Genomic DNA, 19512 nt, shown 5'->3' with positions numbered 1-19512 from the left:
CTCTGAAATTGTGACTACGGGATCCAGGGTATACCACAGTCAAGTTCATTTTCATTTGTAGTGTTTGCCTCAGTGTGAGTGCACGCCACTATGCGCATCAAAACGAGAGCATGGATGTGAGCACACATCTCTGAAACTTGCCTCAGCTTCTAATGGCATTCCTTAACGTTTTAATGGATGTACTGTGTGGCTGGGGTTCAAAATGACTCATTGAGAAAGACATTACTTTTTTTTACCTGTGTTTTTCTTTTTTTTACAGAATGAACAGTAAAACCAACTTGGATAAAGCAGGAAAACAATTCACCTGAAAAGAAAATATTAGTTGAAATATCCCTTTGAAAAATGTAAGTTTGAATCAAACTTTGCTTGGAAGCTGTTTTAGACAGAACCCATTTTTTCTCCTTTACCCAACAGGATGGTTATTTCCTTTGGTAGAAAGCTGATTAATCTAGTTGAGAAAATATATTATCATGAATGCCTTATCCAAACATCAAAAAAAGAGATAGAACAAATATGTTCTCTGGTAATGTCACATAATGTGAAATATTGATTAAAGCTCAAAGCCTATAATATGGTTGCATTCCAATGAGGATCGAGCTTGGATTCATTTCCCATCTTTAAGAATAACATTTTTAAATCTGAGAGAAGTGGCTGTCTCCCCTCACACCCTTCTTTGCACCCTCATACATAAAACAATGCGTTTAATACTTGGAGGTTGAAAGTCATAAGAAATTTGAAGCATCCTGGTCAAACAGTACAATCTCAAAAGTATAGAAATACTTCTCAAAATACTCAAACATTTACAAACCACCAATTTCTTGAGTGGTTGTGAAACAGAACAGTGTGGGCAAGGCATCCAGAGCAGAAAACACGGGACCAGGGGGGACGTTTGTGGCAATATTAACTTTGTGGATAAAAATATAAAAGTCTGTTTTACAAAACAGAGGAATTAGTAAAGACCCAGCTGGTACTATAAAAAAATAGAGAATAAATACGAACGATGAGGTAGAGTGTGGCTTGATACATAACTGCTGCATGAAATAGAAGGAAGAGGAGGGGACAGAAGGAAAGGCATGCAGCGGGTCCTGAGCATCTTAGAGTCCAGTCTGGGGAAATGAAATGTCGAAAATGGATAATGGTGTAAAGGAAATATATGAAAAGCTATTTAGGGTGAGCGTAAAATGAATTTAGTATCTTGATAATTTTTATTTCTACATTAAATTTTAATATTCTAATAAGCCAAAAAGTATTTCATATGATGATGAACAAAGTAATATATATGTATATTATATATTATATATATGTGTGTGTGTGTGTGCGTGTGTGTGTGTGTGTGTGTGTGTGTGTGTGTGTATCATGTAAACATGCCCTCTTAACTTGAAAGAGGACAAACAGATCCTTCATTGGCCAATCCCAAAAACACATTTGGAGGTTACAAACTCACTTATTAGGATTTCGATGGATATTAGATGTTACAACTTAGCTGAATGATGTAAGTGAGAAAATGTTTAGAGAAAAGGGGCTGTCTCATATGAATGCTACAATAAGCCCAATAATGAATTCTACTACAGGAATTTAAATTACCCAACTTTGAAGGCATTGCCATTTTCCCATTAAAAAGGACACAGTGAGTTCACCGGTATTCTAACAAGGCAGAGAAGAAAGGTGCAACATTTTAATGAGTTATATTCCTCTCTTTGAGTTAGCAGAACAGATGAATGAGGTGTCTCTAGTGAATTCATAACTTGGTATGAAAGAAAGGAGGGCTCACGGGTTTTATCACGTGTTCAGCACTGAGTATATAAGCTTCCCCCTGCACGTGTAGATACTCACACTAAGGATCTTCTTACCTTGAACAACAGCTCAAACCTTCCTCTCCTAACACAATGAGCAGCGGCTACTTTGGAGGCCTGGGCTGTGGTTTTAACAGCATCCGCAGACTGGGCTGTGGCTCTGGCTTCGGAGGCTATGGCTCTGGCTCTGACTTTGGAGGCCACAGATACGGCTCTGGCTTTGGAGGCCATGGATATGGCTCTGGCTTTGGAGGCTATGGATATGGCTCTGGCTTTGGAGGCCATGGATATGGCTCTGGCTTTGGAGGCTATGGATATGGCTCTGGCTTCGGAGGCCACGGATATGGCTCTGGCTTCGGAGGCCACAGATACGGCTCTGGCTTTGGAGGCCACGGATATGGCTCTGGCTTCAGAGGCTATGGATATGGCTCTGGCTTTGGAGGTCACGGATATGGTTCTGGCTTCAGAGGCCACGTATACAGCTCTGGCTTCGGAGGTCACAGATACGTCTCTGGCTTCGGAGGCCACGGATATGGCTCTGGCTTCAGAGGCCACAGATATGGCTCTGGCTTCGGAGGCTACTGATATGGCTGCAACCGCCCCTCACACTGTGGAGGATATGGGTTCTCCAGCTTCTACTGAAATCCCACTCTAGTAACTCACCATTCGATATCTTCATTACTTGTTCTGAGAAATCCTAGCCAAGAAGCTTCGACGGTGCTAAGCCAACTGAATAGGTCAAAGTCTACAATTTTAAAGACTCCATGGATAAAACGTGCCCACATCCTAAGCTTGGGGACTTACAGTGGGTTTGTGTCCAATTGCCAATAAATGATTCAATAAGAAATTGAAATGTGATTCTTTAAAATTTTTTGGGGGGGTGTACATGAAAAAATGTTGAATCTGTCAAGTACAACAAAACACATTCAAGAATATATACACCTAAATAAATACACAAACGCGCATATATACAGACAGATATATATATATATATATATATATATATATATATATATATATATATATATAGAGAGAGAGAGAGAGAGAGAGAGAGAGCAAGAACAAGAAGGACTGGGTGAGGGCTGAGTAGTATTTAAAGGGTAAGAAGATAGAAATATGGTTCCCATGATTGGCCAGCACATGCTGGATACAAGTGTTTAAGTTTTATATTTTATCTAATAAGTTTAGAAATTTTGCCAGGTCAGGACCAGTGTTAACATTTGCTTCTTTAATAAACTCATTTTGTTGAAACTGAGAATTGACCCAACCAACTGACAAGTTATCTACTTGGAATTTAACTAACCAATGGCCAGTGCTAAAACTAACTCTCAGTGAAAATTTACTATGTCCTGCACTTTCAGTTAAAACTGCTAGAGGTTGGGATTCCCCAGGGCTCCGGGCTGACCCAGTGACTAGGCACTCAGCAGTGCTGTGGAAGGCTGGGTGGTATAGCCAGATCCAGTGTCTTAGGATTTCCCAGAAGGCATTTCCTTTCTGACTTAGATAATACCTTTCCTAAAGTTTTCACAAGGCTATAAAGGAGAAGAGTAAATTATTACTAACTGTTGAAATTCTTAGTTTAGTCAATACTATACCAATTTGTTTTCTTTAAGATTTATCGATCAATTTCTATGTTGATAAGAAATGCTTTACATTTTTAAAGGTTTTACACTTCTGTAAACAGTGAGACTGTTTTCACCCTTCTATCCACAAAATAAGTAAAGGCTCATGTAAGCCATGAGTAGATACTTCTAACAAGTAATAAAAACATAATTTGTCTTTTGGTCCAGTGTATGGACAGAAAAACGCGGGGTTCTCAACAGGTTGCAAAATGTATTTCTTATCAGAGGAAAATAATGGTTTTGTTGTGTTTACTTTTCAAGTACTTTTTCTTGCTTACAACAGAGGAAAAGTCTTTGCACTGTATAGTTGCACATCTTCTATGAAGTTGCATTTACCATTTATCAAATTATTGAAGGTTTTTTTCATTTTTATCCCATATTATTTCCATGCACAAAATTATGCATCTAACAAGTAAAACATTCAGAGAGTATCAGAATCATAACCTGAAATTCTTAGCTACGATTTATTTGCAGTTATAAATCATTCTTCCAATGGGCCTGACACAAAACCATAGACATATTTAAAACATGTCGAGAATTAAGGGAGGAGATTTTAAGTAAAGAATGTGGCTCATGAGAGTGAATAGAAGGGTTGATGATATCCACTACGGTTTTAAAAATCTGGGTCTGCCTCGGAATGAAAATGGAAGGAAATTTGGCTACAGTTCCACTGACACTCAAGAAAAATGTTAGTGTAGGCCTACTGCTACGTTTACATGCACAGAAAGACAGCAGGAGTTCATGTTAGTCTTGAAGTACTTCTTAGAGTGTCTGATAAGCTTCTCAAGTTATTCTCTGGATGATCCATAGATTCGTATAACATATTAATAAACTCCATTCTTACAACTTATTGAATGAGTATTGACCACTCAATATTAACACTAGGTAACATTAAAAAAACCAAACCCATTAGAACAAAGAATGTGCCCCCTTTTTAAAATTATAGATGGAATATTACTGTCTTAAAAATCGTGTCATTTAAAAAATATTATAAATTCCAAGAAAAACCTAACGTGATAATTATGGTCATACAATAAGTTATGTGAGACTCAGCTTTCAAGATGTGGCTTCATGTGGGTAAGGTTTAGTCGATTTCAAAGGCAGCCTTGGGCAGTGCCACCTCATTGGGATGAGCCAAGGTGACACTAAAACCAATTATACAATGTTCCTAAAGAATATCTATCATAATATCTACTCCCCTTTCTGATTGTGCCTTACATTTACTGAATTTAAGTTCTTTTTGAGTTGTAAAATTGTTTTACATGCTACCTAACTCTTACTTATTATTTAAGTTACTGAGTACTAAATTAAGTTATTATTAGTTAGTTCTTTAAGTACTAAATAACTTAGTTATAACAAACTAACTGTTTTTAGAAAGGTTAGGGACTTTTTTCTAGGATGTTTCAACTGTATTTAGGGCAAAGATTCCTATGCCCTAGGAAATATTATCTCAAAATCACATGAAAGTAACAAAACCAACAGAAGAGTCCAAACAGAGAAAGTGGTGGAGGGTCCATGCCATCTACTGAGCATGGAGAACTAAACAATGTAGAGTCGAGTGGGTGGGGTATAGCCACGTCCATTGTACCTCTTCATCCCTTCACTCTGGTAGAATAAACAGTGGCAAATTCAAGTCAGGAGATCTTTGAAATGCAACTTGAAGGAGTCAGACTCTAGTAGCAGACTGATAATGAAAGAAACAAGATAAAGAGAGAGGGTGCAGATGTCATCTGTGGGAGACCTGGTACTGGACTCCCTATGGACACAAGATGAAGAAGCGTACGGAGAGTTCCTCCAAGAAGTGAAGTGAATTTTCAATCTCTGTCATTGTCTCTCTTTCCACTTGTAGCTCGATCGAGTTATGTCACTAAGCAGAAATAAATATAACATAATTGAGTGTGATTCCCAAAAGAAATATGGCAATCATACTAACTCAAGATCTTATACTTCTAGAAATCAGGTGGCAATTTGTGGCTTGTCCTTGCCTTACACGATGCAAAATATATAAGTCTTTTGAAGCACAGATATATTTCAATCTTGATCTGGACTATTTCCCAAAATGTTGTGGATTCAAGCTATAGCAGTGTCCCCCCAAAAATGATCTTAGAAGAATTTTAATTTACACTCAAGAACACTTAGTGTGTTTGGTATTGGCTAATAATAAGTAATTCTGTTATGGTCTATTATCTTTGCACTTGGAAGATACAATGACTCTTTCTAATAAGGTTAAAGCATTAAGTTCTGAGACAAACTCACTAAGTAGCCAAATAAATCTTAAACATCCTTAACAGATGTTGGCCAAATGGCAGTGGATGAAAGTGTTGTCTCAGGTAATTGCTATTCATGGAATGACACAAAGGAGGCCCACATGTTTTATCATATCCACAGCCCGGGGTATATAAGCTTCACTGTCAGTGCTCGTGCTCACACTCAATCTCTCCTTAAACACAAGAACAAAACTACCACTCCTGACACCATGAGCTACTACAGCAGCTACTACGGAGGTCTGGGCAATGGCTATGGTGGCTTTGGAGGCCTGGGCTATGGGTGTAGCAGCATCCACAGACTGAGCTATGGCTCTGGCTTTGGAGGCCATGGATACGGCTCTGGCTTCGGAGGCTACAGATATGTCTCAGGCTTCGGAGGCCACAGATATGGCTCAGGCTTTGGAGGTCACGGATATGGTTTTGGCTTCGGAGGCCACAGATATGGCTCAGGCTTTGGAGTCCACAGATATGGCTCAGGCTTCAGAGGCCACAGATATGGCTCTGCCTTTGGAGGCCACGGATATCGCTCTGGCTTTGGAGGCCACGGATATCGCTCTGGCTTCGGAGGCCACGGATATGGCTTTGGCTTCGGAGGCCACGGATATTGAGAAGCAAGTACAAGACGTGGAAATACTTGTGATCCTGTTCTTTGCTTTTATTCAAGGAATGTTTAAACAGCTTCTGTGAACATTTTGAATCTTTATCCTCTGTAACACATTACCAAAATGCATATTTAATACGAATAAAATTTTAATTTACTCTTCCTGTTTTTTAATTACTGTTGCCATATTCTTTCTAGTGATATCTTAGAGAAAATTTATGCTTTATATTTATTATCTAGTAAATGTTCGAAGCTTTTATCATTACTTTAGATTCTTACCTTGCAACTAATATAAAGATTTTTTAAAATTAGGAAGTGTGTTGGCTTGAATAGTTTTGGCCTCTATAGACTCAAGGGTCTCGATATACTGACCTAAGGAACGTGGCACTGTTAGGAGGTGTGGCCTTGTTGGAGTAGGTGTGGCCTCGTTGGAGGAAGTGTGTATTGTGTAGCTGTGCTTTGAGGACTCCCATTGGTCAAGCTCCTTCCAGTATGGAAGGGAGACCCCTTCTAGCTGCCTTTGGATCAAGATGTAGAACTCTCTGCTCCTCTGACACCGTGTCAGCCTGCATGCTACCATGCTTCCCACCATGAAACCTCTGACGGTGCCAGCCAGCCCCAATTAAATGTCCTTTATAGGAGTTGTCTTTGTCACGGGGTCTCTTCACAGCAACAAAACCCCAACTAAGACAGGAAGTTCTGATATCTGGCTGCACACTATAGCTTGATGGAAATGATCTTAACTCATTTCTCTATGCAAGCTTAGAAACAGGTAGGTTATCCATGAAGAATAATGAGAAATAACTTGTTTCTCTTTGTTTGCTCAAGATACGAACTCTCTCAGATGTCTCTCATTTGTGCAGTCACCAAGAAAGCGCCTTCTTTTATTGTGCAGGGGAGTATTGCTTTTGGCTGTATCTTGTTCTGGTGATACTGTTCTAGCCAATCACAACGTTGCCTGCTCCTAATCGTTGTCTTAAGGAAGGATAGGCCTAGGCGTCTTGCGTTGCGATGTTCCTTAGCATCTACTGAGAGCTACGGTGTCTGTGGTGATCATGCTTTGTCAGAAACAAAGCACTGCTAAAACTTCTTACATCACAGGAAACTAACAAGATGATGGACATTCTATGACACAAATTAGTAAGACAAAACTGCTCTTGCCTAGTATCCTGCCATAGTGAAACATAATTTCTTTATTTTTAAGATTTATTATTATTTTAATAGTGTGCACGTGTGTGCACACGTGTGTGTGTGTGTGTTTGTGTGTGTGTGAATGTATAATTATTTGTCTTCCTGTAGGTAAATACAAATGAGTAACTTCACCCAGAGAGGCCAAAGAGATCTAAATGTTTTAGAGTGGGAATTAGGGAATTATGAATGGCTGCCTGATGCCTGACCTGGGAGTTAGAAACTGAATTTGTGTCCCCTATAAAACCAGTATATATTCTTAAATGTTGAGCCATCTCTTCAATTCTATGAACACATGTGCTTTTATTCCAACAATAACTACTAATACTAATTTGAGAATCATGCATCACACATACACATGAGCATGTGAACAGAAATGCATGAGTGTGCGTGCGTGCGCGCACACAGGCGCACTCGCGCGCGCGCACACACACACAGACACACACACGCACACACACAATTTATATGTTGTAAAGTGACTGATGAAAGAGAAAGCCAGATGTTTAAGAAATAGTTTGATGGAAACGGAAATACAAATTGTATTGATTCGATAAGGGACCAAATCAGTGTGAGGGAAGGAGCTGAAGCAGCCACCATGCTCCTGTGAGTTTAACTTGTTTGGAAGTGGATTGCAGGATGGAGTCCAGCTGCAGGGATTGAGAAGGCAAGATCAGGTGCAGACCAAAACCAAACAAACAAACAAGCAAACAAATAAACCCAAACTAACAGGAAACTCAAACAATCCAAATTAAAACAAAACAACAACAATGAAAAACCTAATCAAACAAAAGACACTTATGAAAGACCAGACAGAAACCCTCTATAGACAAACAGGCAGACAGCAGGTAAGTAAGTCACATTAGGGACCAAACAAGTTTGAAGGCCAGGGACAGTTATAAATTGTCTTTTGACCTTGGATGTTCATACCAGGTGGTCAGTCCCTTGGAATCAAAGTCATCATGATTCTAGGTGTATATCATTTTTTTTTTTTGGTGTTCAGGTGAGGTGATTATACTTTTTCTTTAGTTTGATATGTTCAATAAGTCCTTATATCTGCTTCCCTTTGACATGATATTAACAAACACACATGCTCCCATGTTGTCAAGTAATAACAATTAATAAGGATGGCATTCTGTCTACTCCTGTGAATAAGTGGTTTATCTCTGCTGCATGAGTTGTTCCAAGTGCATTTCAAGTGCCCACCCAGGTGCACAATTGTTCTCTCTCTTTAAAATGGAGAAGCCTTCACAACTGTCATTTTGTAAGGTACAGTCTAAGAAACCAGCATGCAGTATGCATTAGCTTAAGTCTGGACACAGCCTGATTTCACTGACACCTTATAAAGACAATCTGTTTGCCACCACCTTGATAAATGGCAAAGTTTTCTACAAAGAATTGATGGATGCAGGAGTGTGTGTGTGTGTGTGTGTGTGTGTGAGTGTGTGTGTGTGTGTGTGTGTGTGTGTGTATGTGTGTGTGTGTGTATTTTAAGGAGAGAATTTCTGTTCTATTTTCCATTTGTTAAATGACCCTTAATGTTCTGTAGACATTCTCCATGGTGGATTGTGACACAAAGTGTTAGTTAATATCACGCAGGCTTCTCTACCAACAAGAGCTACTCAGGGTTGATAGTTCTTGACCTATTATTTGACTAAGACTGTGGATCCTGACTCTTTCTTCCCAGAGGTTTTCTACTCAGAAATTCCTTCAGGCCACGCATAACAAATTTACTTGAAGCTTGCTCTTCAACTTACCATCCCTAGTTCAATACCCAGGACATCAACAGTGAATCTGGACTGGATCTTCCTCCAAGGCTCTTAGCCAACACATGAAATGACCAGGCACTCCCATTCTACTATGGCTTTAATCATGGGCTGACATGTGTGAATCCTGCTAATTCAGGTTTGACCACTTACCATTGATGTCAGAGATCTTTGTGCACTTCAATTCACTTAAAAGAGGAGAAGGGTTCTTTGAATAAGTTATCATGGAATAATTATTTTCTTTGATTTGCATGTTGATTTTTGTTTCAAATCACACAATGGAAATAAAAGGAAGGAAAGCTAGGCAAGAGGGAAGGAAGTAAACTGAAAGGAGGGAAAGACAGGAAAACTGCTCACATTAATTATGGTCACTTCTTAATTGAGCTTGTGTTGGTAACAAAATCAATTATTGAATAAGTTCAAAAATATTTGGTTGGGAAGAAAGAAATGGTGGGGAGGAAATTTTCCTCTTAAACTTGGGGGAAGGAAGGAATTAATTCACAAGTGAAGGTCTGAGTCACTTATTTACATGCCTTTTAAATTTTGTATCATAATTAAATGGGAAACAAAGACAGTCCGTGTCCAAGTTCTGTCAAATCAGAAGGAATGGATACAAAGACTTTCAGTAAATCTCGTTTGCATATACCACAATTAACTTTGCTACTGCAGTTTTAAATCTAAAGCTCAGATGTTCTAAATACTCTGGGCAGAGTTGCTCCATGGCTTCCACTTTAAGCGGAGGCTCTGAAACAAACACTCCCTGTGTGCTAATGGCTGTGATTACTGTTCTATATGATTTATGTCCTTGAGTTTTCATTCTTTATTGCTAACTCTAAAATTTAATGACATGTAAACACACATTTACATTTGTTCTCTAAGGGGTGCTATTATGGGTGGAGATTGCCCTGTTGACACATTTTTTAAATGGTGGATTTTTTTTTTGTCGTTTAGGACATATAACATGTGATCGCGCACCATAATTTTCAGCAGACGGGCACTGCATTGACCAAACATGACCTTGTCTAGCATCTACGTTTGGTTTAAATGCAAGCCTTGTTTGAAGCCTCATTTGAAGGATTTCTTTTTAACTTATTACTGTTCAAAACTGTCAAGAGGCTATTAAAATTGACTTGTACCCAAAGTATTGGTGCTTCTACTACTGTGGCTTTCTGAGGCAGATTTCAAACGCTATGCTTACATTCTTGACCACATTCCAAAAAAACAAAAACAAAAAACAAAAAACAAAACAAAACAATTTCCAGATTATGGTCATGAAAATAGTTCTGTTGGGGTGAAGCAATATTTTATTTCCATGTACCACAGTGGTTCCCAACCTTTCTAATGGAGTTCCTCATGGGGTGGGGGGGTGATCCTCAACCATAAAATCATTTGGTTGCTATTTCTTTTTTATTTATTAATCATTTTATTTATTTACATTTCAAATTATATTTCCCTTCCTGGGTACCCCTCCACCAACCCCCCATCCCATCTTCCCTCTCCCTCTTCCCTTTACCTTTATGAGGGTGCTCCTCCCCCCACTCTCCTACTCCTGCCTCACCCCTCTAGAATTCCCCTAACCTAGGGCATCAAGCCTCCCTCCCCTCCTGTTAATGTCAGATAAGGCCATCCTCTGCTACATATGTATCTAGATTCTTGGCTCCCTCCACGTGTACTCTTTGGGTGGTGGTTTAGTCCCTGGGAGCTCTGGGTGGTCCAGTTAGTTGATACTGTTCTTCTTATGAGGCTGCAATCCCCTTTTGCTCCTTCAGTCCTTCCCCAAGCTCTTCCATTGGCATCACAACTGTACTTTTGCTATGGTTATGAATCATAACTGTAAATATCTGATATGCAGGATATCTGATAATAGACCCCCAATGGGGTGGAGACTCAAAGGTTGATGACTGCTGATCTAGTACATCAATTACATGTTTGAACATTCTCTAGATGAAAAGAACAAGTTTGTTTGTTTTTTCCTTTTTTCAGAAGAAAGGAATGGGCTATTCTTCCAGGAGAGACTGGAGCTGACATAGTGCTGTTGGGTATTGGGCAGGACAATGTCTTAGTGCTTAGTAATTGCATAGTCTTGCCTTCTACTTAAATCTTATCTTTCTGTTAGGACCACAAAAATAGGATTTTCAGTATTACTAGATCATGTACCTACACTGAATACATCTAATTATTCTGCTGAGAGGTGGGGTGAAGGAAAACTACAAGTCATAATCTTTATTATGACCATGGGGGTGCCGTAGTGTGCTTGTGAAGGTCAGAGAACAGGGTACCAGTGTCCGTTTGAATCTCTCCTTGCCCTTCTACCATGTGGTCTTCAGGCCTGAACTCAGTCTTCAGGCTTGAGAGCAAGTGCCTTTGCCAGTTGGGCCATCTCAGTCCCTGCTGATGCTCACTCTGCAGGCCTTAATAGTCGGAACTGTAACCAGTCTGCCAGGGAACTGTGATCACGTGGGTTAAGAACAAACACTAAGGTTCATGGAAGAAGTGGGAACGTGGATAGCTTCTTGAAGTATCAACGTGATGAAAGGCAATGTTTTTCTTACTCTCACTGGAAGTTGTTCTGAATCTGGTTTTCACTCGAATCACCTGGACCTTCTCATTCATTCGTTGCTGGTTGGCGCTGTGAAGTCTAAATCTGTCATTTTTTTGTTTGTCCCTTTGTTGAAAGTCCTTTGTTTAAGATGGCTGCACCTTACTGTTGTGAAAAATGTCCCTGCTAGTATAATATAGCTTTAAATGTGCTGAAGTTAACAGAAATCTGAGAACCTTTAGGTCAAGTTCTACCGAGTTACCAGATGCGATGCTCAGTGAACAGTCAAGCTCAGCCACACTCGCCTGAACGATCTGTGATCTCTGTCTGCACCTGTCCTTTCCACTTTTATTGGTCATCCTATTTATTTACATTTCAAATGTTACCCCCCTCCCCACTTTCCCCTCCACAAGCCCCCAATCTCCTCCTCCCTCCCCCTGCCTCTATGATGGTGCTACCCACCTACTCCTGCCACAGCACCCTAGCATCCCCTATCCTGGGTCATCCAGCCTCCACAGAACCAAGGGGCTCCCCTCCCAGTGACTCAAGATAAGGCCATCCTCTGCTACATATCAGCTGAGCTATGGGTCTCTCCATGCGTTATCTTTGGTTGCTGGTTTAGTCCCTGGGAGCTCTGGGGGTGGGGGGAGGTCTGATTGGTTGATATTGTTGTTCTTCCTATGGTGTTGCAAACCCTTCAGTTCCTTAAGTCCTTCCTTTAACTTCACCTTTGGGGTCTCTGTGATCAGTCTAATGGTTGGCTGTGTACATCTGCATCTGTATTTGTCAGTCCCTGGCAAAGCTTCTTAGGCGACAGATATATCAGGCTCCTGTCAGTAAGAACTTCTTGGCATCAGCAATAGTGTCTGGGTTTGGTGTCTGCACATGGGAGGCATCTCTAGGTGTGGCCGTTTCTTGATGGCCTGTCTTTCATTTTCTGCTCCACTCTTTGTCCCTGCATTTCCCTTTGACAGGAGGAATTCTGGGCTAATATTTTTGAGGTGAGCGGGTGGCTCTGCCCCTCAGCCAGGGGCCCTGCCTACCCACTGGATATAGTCTCTACAGGTTCTCCCTCCCCTTTGTTGGGCATTTCTCATCCCTATTGGGTCCCAGGAGCCTCTTGCTTTTCTGGCATCTGGAATTTCCTGGTGGCTATCCCCAGTACCCCATACACCATTGCTACACACCTCTGTCTGCTTTCCTGACCCTCTGTATATCATCCCTGTCTCCTCTGCTTGCCTTTTGTAGTATAGAATTAGAATAATCTTTTTTCTTGTTTAAGGATAGACTGCTGTACACTTGAGGGCTAAGCTTGTTTTCTCTGTGTTTGTTTTAGACAGGGACTCCTATGTCTGAAGACTGTGCCTTTTCCTCAGGATTCCTGAGTTAAAGATAGAGCTTTACTGTAAAATGATTTGGCTTTGGTGATTTTTAAACTTTACAGGCTTAGTTTTGCAGCATTCAAATAGTGCGTCAGTTTTTTTAAAATCGTGAAGCATAGCTTCCTGAAAGACAGATTGTGGTGCAAGTAAATCAGTTCCTGGTTCCTCCATGTGAGGAAATTCCTATACATGGCAGGGCACCCAAGCGAGCAAAAAGAACATCCCAAAGGGAAAATACTTCTTATAAAAGAACATTCTAAAGGAAAAAAAATGTGCCCTTTAAAGATGGGATATTAGCCAAAAAGATGCTCGGAATACTCATGATACGACTCACGATCCCTACGACACCCAAGAAGAAAGCAGACCACACCAAAGTGTGGATGCTATAGTCCTACTCAGAAGCGGGGAAACAATTGCTGGGAGGTAGAGGGAGAGAGGGATCTGGGAGGACAAGAGGAGGGGGAGGGGAAAAGGGGATCTGGTTCAGATACAGGAGGAGATGGGAGAGAAGTACAGAGGGTCAGGAATTTGAAAGTAGGTGTGCAACAGTGGGGTAACTGGAAGTAGCCATTAGAAAGTCCCAGATGCCAGGGACCCAAGAGTTTCTCAGGACCCAACAGGGAAGATGTAAGCTGACATACCCAACAAAGGGGAGATCGAGCCCATAGAGCTCCTGGCATTGACACACAGTGTCACCAGATGCAGGCAGGAATTGTCTGATAGAGCATTTGCTTAAGTTAGATTTCAAGATCTGCCACTCCCCAGTGTGACACTGCTTACATTACTTGACTTTCCTGGTGCTTCCCTTCTCTCAGCAGTAAGATTTGGGGTGATGATAGCAACGACTTCACAGGGGCCTTACTATTAACAAAGCGAGACATCCCTTACAACATTACATTCCATACACAATCAGTATGTGTATGGCACTATTCCTCCTGCTTATGTGACTCTGCATTCGGTTCCATGTCCATTTTCTATTAACTCTGTGTTGCTAAGAAACACAGCTCAGTGAACCTCAGTACTACTGACTTTGCGATAGTCAATGCTTGTGCTTACACTTGGGAAAAGTAAGATAACCTCCCTGGGGATAGGCACACTGAGGGTTACTGACCATCTGCTGGGGTGAATTGGAGGTTTGGGTCTGCTCTGTGTCTCTCACCATTAGACTAGACCTGTGGCATTCTTATGGACTGGCAGGAGTATGAACGACAAGAATATTTACATAGGAACATTCATCTCAGAGCTCACACACCATCACCTCATGCTCTCTACGTGTCATACTATATTACAGGGGGGAGCCAAATATAAGAAAGTACAGTTATAAGACGAAAGAAAGAATATGTGAAAGGGGTAAGGTTAAAACCCTGTCGCATTACCCACTTGGGTCTTTCCTTGAACATTCTTTTATATTGGGAAACTTGACACAAAGCATTGTTGTGTCCCCTCGTCAAGTTGGTGAAACTCAAATCTGTTTGCCAGTCTGTAGGGATTCCACAAAATGATAAAAGTTATCTTGTCAGTTTTAGGCCTCGAATAAAAACCAAAAAAAAAAAAAATTACTGTAGTAAAAGAATGTTGAAAAACAGCCTATGAAGTATGGTTGGTTATGTAAAATTCAAATATAACCAGGCATGCTAACTGTGAGTTTTCTTGATGCTAACTGTGGAGTTTTCGTGGTCTGTCTTGTCTTCTTATATTCACATCTGAGAAATGAATCTGAATGTGGATCTGTGTGACAGGCAAGCCTCAGCATGCTTTCACCAACAGACAATTCATTCTACACATGTAGCCTTTCTTCCTCCCCAGGTCTCCACCTTCCCCGACTGCCATGTTCCCAGTGCCCCCAAACTGAAAAGACAAGTCATAAAAATAATTAGCCATTTATCTGTCTTGCCTCATTCCCCGGCTACTAAATTATCTTTAATCCTGTGTTTAATGTTTTTCAAAGAGTCTGTTGCCATTATTACCAATCCTCACTGGCTGTTCCAGATTCTCATCACTTCGTCACATTCTTTTCAATGGAGTTTTACTAACTCAACTTCTGCCCATCTCCCTTCATGAGATGCTGTTCCTATTGACCGAAAGTCCATAGTCTAAGGTGGGCTGCTTAGATTTTAGTATGTATGAACTTGCCTGCTTCTGTAGGGTTAATATCCCAAGACTCAAGGCAATCTATTTTAAACTCTATTTTTGTTTATTTTTTTACACATTGAAATAGTATAACTATAATGTGTCTAGTATTAAAGGAGCTTCCTCTGATACCATGGACCACAAATAAACAGTATAGCTTCTGCTGTATTCATACACATTTTTCTACAATCATTCTTATTACGTAAGGTAATATATTGAATCTTTCTTTCCCATACAATTAGAAGCTCTTTTATTGAAGACTAAATTTACTCAGCTTTAATGATTCCAAATTGAAGTTCCTTTCAGATTCACACAATCAAATGTCCCACTTTCTTACTTCCCTCATGGCTATGATCCTGGATGGCTGTTAAACTTGATGTTCCCATCTGAGGAAGAATCTCCTTTAAACTGCATTTTCATATTGAATTCCTCACTGAAATATTTTACTAAAAAAAAGATTTAAACAGATTATATTAAATAGACAATTGCTTGCTAGGCATACAGTAAAAGTGTGATACAAGTATAATAAACCGTTAGACCCTTATTCTGAAAGTCATAAAAAGACTATGAAGTAGTTCACTCTCATACAATTGACACCAGGCCTCTTGCAATACTTTTTTCTTCACAGCCTTATTTATTGATCTTTTAGAATTTTAATTAATTAATCAGTAAATCAGTTAATTAATCCTGAGTGTTTGTACATACCTATATATCGCAGTGTACACTTGAAAGTCAAAGGATACCTAATTTGATCTAACTCATGTCATTCCTTTTTGCAGCAACCGTCCTAACCCACTGTGTCACATCCATGATCTTAGGATAGAACTATTCAAAAATTGAGATAGTGGTTAACAGAAAGCCAATGGACTTCCTCGTTAATTTACATTTGTGTAGGGTAATGGATGTAAGAAGAAACAAGATATACCAGCTACAGCTTCTGATTGAGAGGTGCAAATCACTGAAACAGAAGAAACTTACTGACGATAAGGACACTCTAGGGACTTAGGTTGGAAAACCACACAGCAGAGAGAGTTGTCAAGACACCTGTGATGTTACCCAAGTCAATGGAACAGCAGGACTGGGAGGAAAATATTATTTTAGTCATTACGGCCATTATTGCTTGCCGCTACCAATGGCATGAGTTGTATTCCAAGTAGTAAGTAGACCCTGAGGCCCATCCCCTTTGCTTTTGGAGGCCTCCTCCGAGCCATCTTATCATCTGTGGGGCACTATCCAATACTCATGCTCCGGTGGGATACTTTATCAGCGCAGTCTGATTCACGTGTGGAAGGCATTACTCCCGAGAGCGATATAAAGGATTATTTTCTACTCCTGGGGTTGTGCAGTGGAAACTTGTGATATTCTTCTTCCTAAATACAAACAAGACAGAGGTAGAGAAGTTCTGAAAACATCAGGAATTTTATATCAATTGTTAAGAGCTAAATAAGGCTGGAGCCACTGTCTCTTATATACCAAATTCAGTATAGAACACAAACGATAAATATATATACAGCCATATTGGCGAAGTGATATATGAACTATTCAAAGGTATTTGTCCTACCATGCCGGTGTCTGTGGTTAGATACTAAATCAAATCATTTCTCTAAGAACGCAGAGTACATTTCTTAGGCTGTTATTGACCTGTAAGTTATTGATCGGTACTATAAACCATCAGACATAAAAAGGGTAGGAAGGGAATGAGGCAGGAGAAGTAGCCAGTGAAGGGACGGTTTGAACCCAGAGAGTTAGTATTGAAGGAGGCAGTTCACTCACGGCAACACAGTAAGAACATTTCCCCCAGGAGAAGTCATGTAGTACTGAACCATTAAACACAGATGTGACCTTTTTTTCTGAGACCTGGCGGTGCGTGCTGCGGAGCCTTGTCCAGTCTGCTCTGCCCTGACTGCCCAGTCTGCTCCTGCTGAGGAACAAGTCGGTCAGGTAGCCGTGCCTCAGCCATGGCATTTAAAGATACCGGGAAGACTCCCATGGAGCGCGAAGTGGCGATTCACTGGATTCGAATCACGCTCACTAGCCGCAACGTGAAGTCACTGGAGAAGGTTTGTGCCGACTTGATCAGAGGCGCAAAGGAGAAGAATCTGAAAGTGAAGGACTGGTGCGCATGCCTACCAAGACACTGAGAATCACTACCAGAAAAACACCTTGCAGTGAAGGTTCCGAGATGTGGGATCGTTTCAGATGAGAAACCATAAGCGACTCATTGACTTACACAGTCCTTCAGAGATTGTTAAACAGATTACTTCCATCAGTATTGAGCCAGGAGTGGAGGTTGAAGTCACCATTACAGATGCCTACCTCAACTGTTTAAATGAATTGACTTAATTGTTAAAAAAAAAACAAAAAAAAAAAAAAACAAAAAAAAAAACCACACAAATGTGACAGCAACGTGAGCAAGAAACCCAGAGGAACCAGGATGTTCTGTGTGAATCGTAAGTCCAAAACCAGTCAGACACAGACAGGTATAGCACTTGTGGCTCTAGATTTTAGGTGATCTAGACGTGTGAAAGCAAAGATAGTCACAGGGTGTTGGCCCGCATCTCCTTCTAGGGACCTTTTTAAATCAACAGTGCAGTGCATAGAGAAAACACAGGAATGAGCTTACTGAGGTTTAGGTAAAACTTGTACATATGTATATATACATTGCATTACATATGTATACATACATTGCATTAAATATGTATATATATTTTATATATACTCACACATACATAGTCATATTACCTTGAAGAAGCTATTTGCTTACACAGTCTGCAGCAACTAGAAAATGAAGCTAATACTGAACCCACCCTCTCAGAGTGCTTGCTTCATTACGTGACTACATCTAAAGCCCCTGGTATGTAATAACTTCTAATAAACACTGACTGTCCTTACTATTACTTTTGCCGTGTTGAGGAGTATGCCCATCCCAGCCACTCGGTTCAAGTGGTTAACCATTTAATGGATGTTGGTTTTGAATAATGGTGAACAGACCACAGTGTTGACATAAAATATATTCTTGTGGGGAACGTCAGAATGTGTCATGTGTAATTAGTGAACCAAAACAATCTTTTGAAATGCAGTTGGAGTATTACCTCATGTTCTGGAGTACATTTATGAGAATTTCAACCAGGATCAGATAAAAGCCAAGGCTTTGAGGGTGGAAAATTATCCCTAATGGGCACAAAGGTGATTAAAGGTATACTAAATTAAAAACATGTTAATATACAAGAGGCTTCCTTTAGGGAACCAGAGAATATTAAAGGGTTTGGTGGGCTCCAGTGCTTCTGAGATGTGAAGGCTCCTGGGTTTGCCAGCCCCACTTCTGAGGGTTTGTAAATTCACTGTGCAGAGAGGGCGACTGGTAGCACGGCTTTTATTACCCAGCAGAATCCGTGCTTCTGTAGCTAATAAGCCTTCTCCAAGGCTTTGAGTGAGTGCCTTGGCCTTTGTAGGGTAAGTCACACTTGCATCTCACTCATTGGGATGATACTTAGAAAAGCCAGAAAAACCATGTTCGTTCTCCATCTTGTATCAGGAATCATTTCAGTGTCCTAATGAAATGTTTCAGACTGTGTTTATTCAATTAATTTACTCCCTGACCTGTCACTGTTTAGAACATTTGCAGCCTGATTTTTTAACGCATGATATTTGTTTTCTCAAACTGTTTCGAGTACCACCACCACCACCACCACCACCACCACCACCACCACCATCATCATCATCATCATATTTTATTATTTCATCAATTTTACAACCCCGTCATTATCCCTCTCCTGATCTGCCCTCTGACAGTTCCTCATCCCATTCCTCCTTCTCCATCTCTAAGAGGATGTTTCCACCCCATCCCCCACCCTATAAAACCTCTCCCATCCCTTGGGCCTCCGATCTCTCCAGGGTCAGGTACAACTTCTCTCACTGAGGTCAAACCAGGCAGTCCTCCGCTGAAAATGTGTCAGGGGGCCTCATATCAACTGGTGTATGCTGTATGGTTGGTGGTTTAGTTAGTGTCTGAGAGATCTCTGGGGTCCAGTTTACTTGAGACTTCCTGTCTTCCTATGGGGTCACCCTCCTCAGCTTCTTCCAGCCTTCCCCTAATTCAAAACAGTGGTCAGCAGCTTATGTCCATCAGTTCGGTGTAAATATCTGCATTTGACTCTTTCAGCTGCCCATTGGGCCTCTCGGAGGGCAGCCATCGCTTGGACTGTGTGACCAGAGGCTTGGAGCTCT

The 19512-nt window shown here is 40.6% G+C and overlaps 2 protein-coding genes and 1 pseudogene across 2 annotated transcripts; all 3 read left to right on the top strand.

Annotated features, from left to right (window-relative positions):
- Positions 1 to 1833: 1833 nt before the first annotated feature.
- Positions 1834 to 2637, top strand: LOC148002502 (uncharacterized). Its single transcript, XM_087577406.1, has one exon. It carries the CDS (start codon positions 1887 to 1889, stop codon positions 2376 to 2378), a length of 492 nt encoding a protein of 163 aa, XP_087433532.1. The 5' UTR covers positions 1834 to 1886; the 3' UTR covers positions 2379 to 2637.
- Positions 2638 to 5847: 3210 nt separating this feature from the next.
- Positions 5848 to 6449, top strand: LOC148002501 (uncharacterized). Its single transcript, XM_087577405.1, has one exon. It carries the CDS (start codon positions 5892 to 5894, stop codon positions 6288 to 6290), a length of 399 nt encoding a protein of 132 aa, XP_087433531.1. The 5' UTR covers positions 5848 to 5891; the 3' UTR covers positions 6291 to 6449.
- Positions 6450 to 17243: 10794 nt separating this feature from the next.
- On the top strand, positions 17244 to 17628 carry Rps20-ps4 (ribosomal protein S20, pseudogene 4; annotated as a pseudogene).
- The last annotated feature ends 1884 nt before the right edge of the window (positions 17629 to 19512 follow it).

This window comes from Rattus norvegicus, chromosome 11 (assembly GCF_021556685.1).
Source record: "Rattus norvegicus strain SHRSP/BbbUtx chromosome 11, alternate assembly SHRSP_T2T, whole genome shotgun sequence".
Lineage (NCBI taxonomy): Eukaryota > Metazoa > Chordata > Mammalia > Rodentia > Muridae > Rattus > Rattus norvegicus.
The sequence above is the reverse complement of the archived record's forward strand: the minus strand, read 5'-3'. Positions and strand labels throughout refer to the sequence as shown.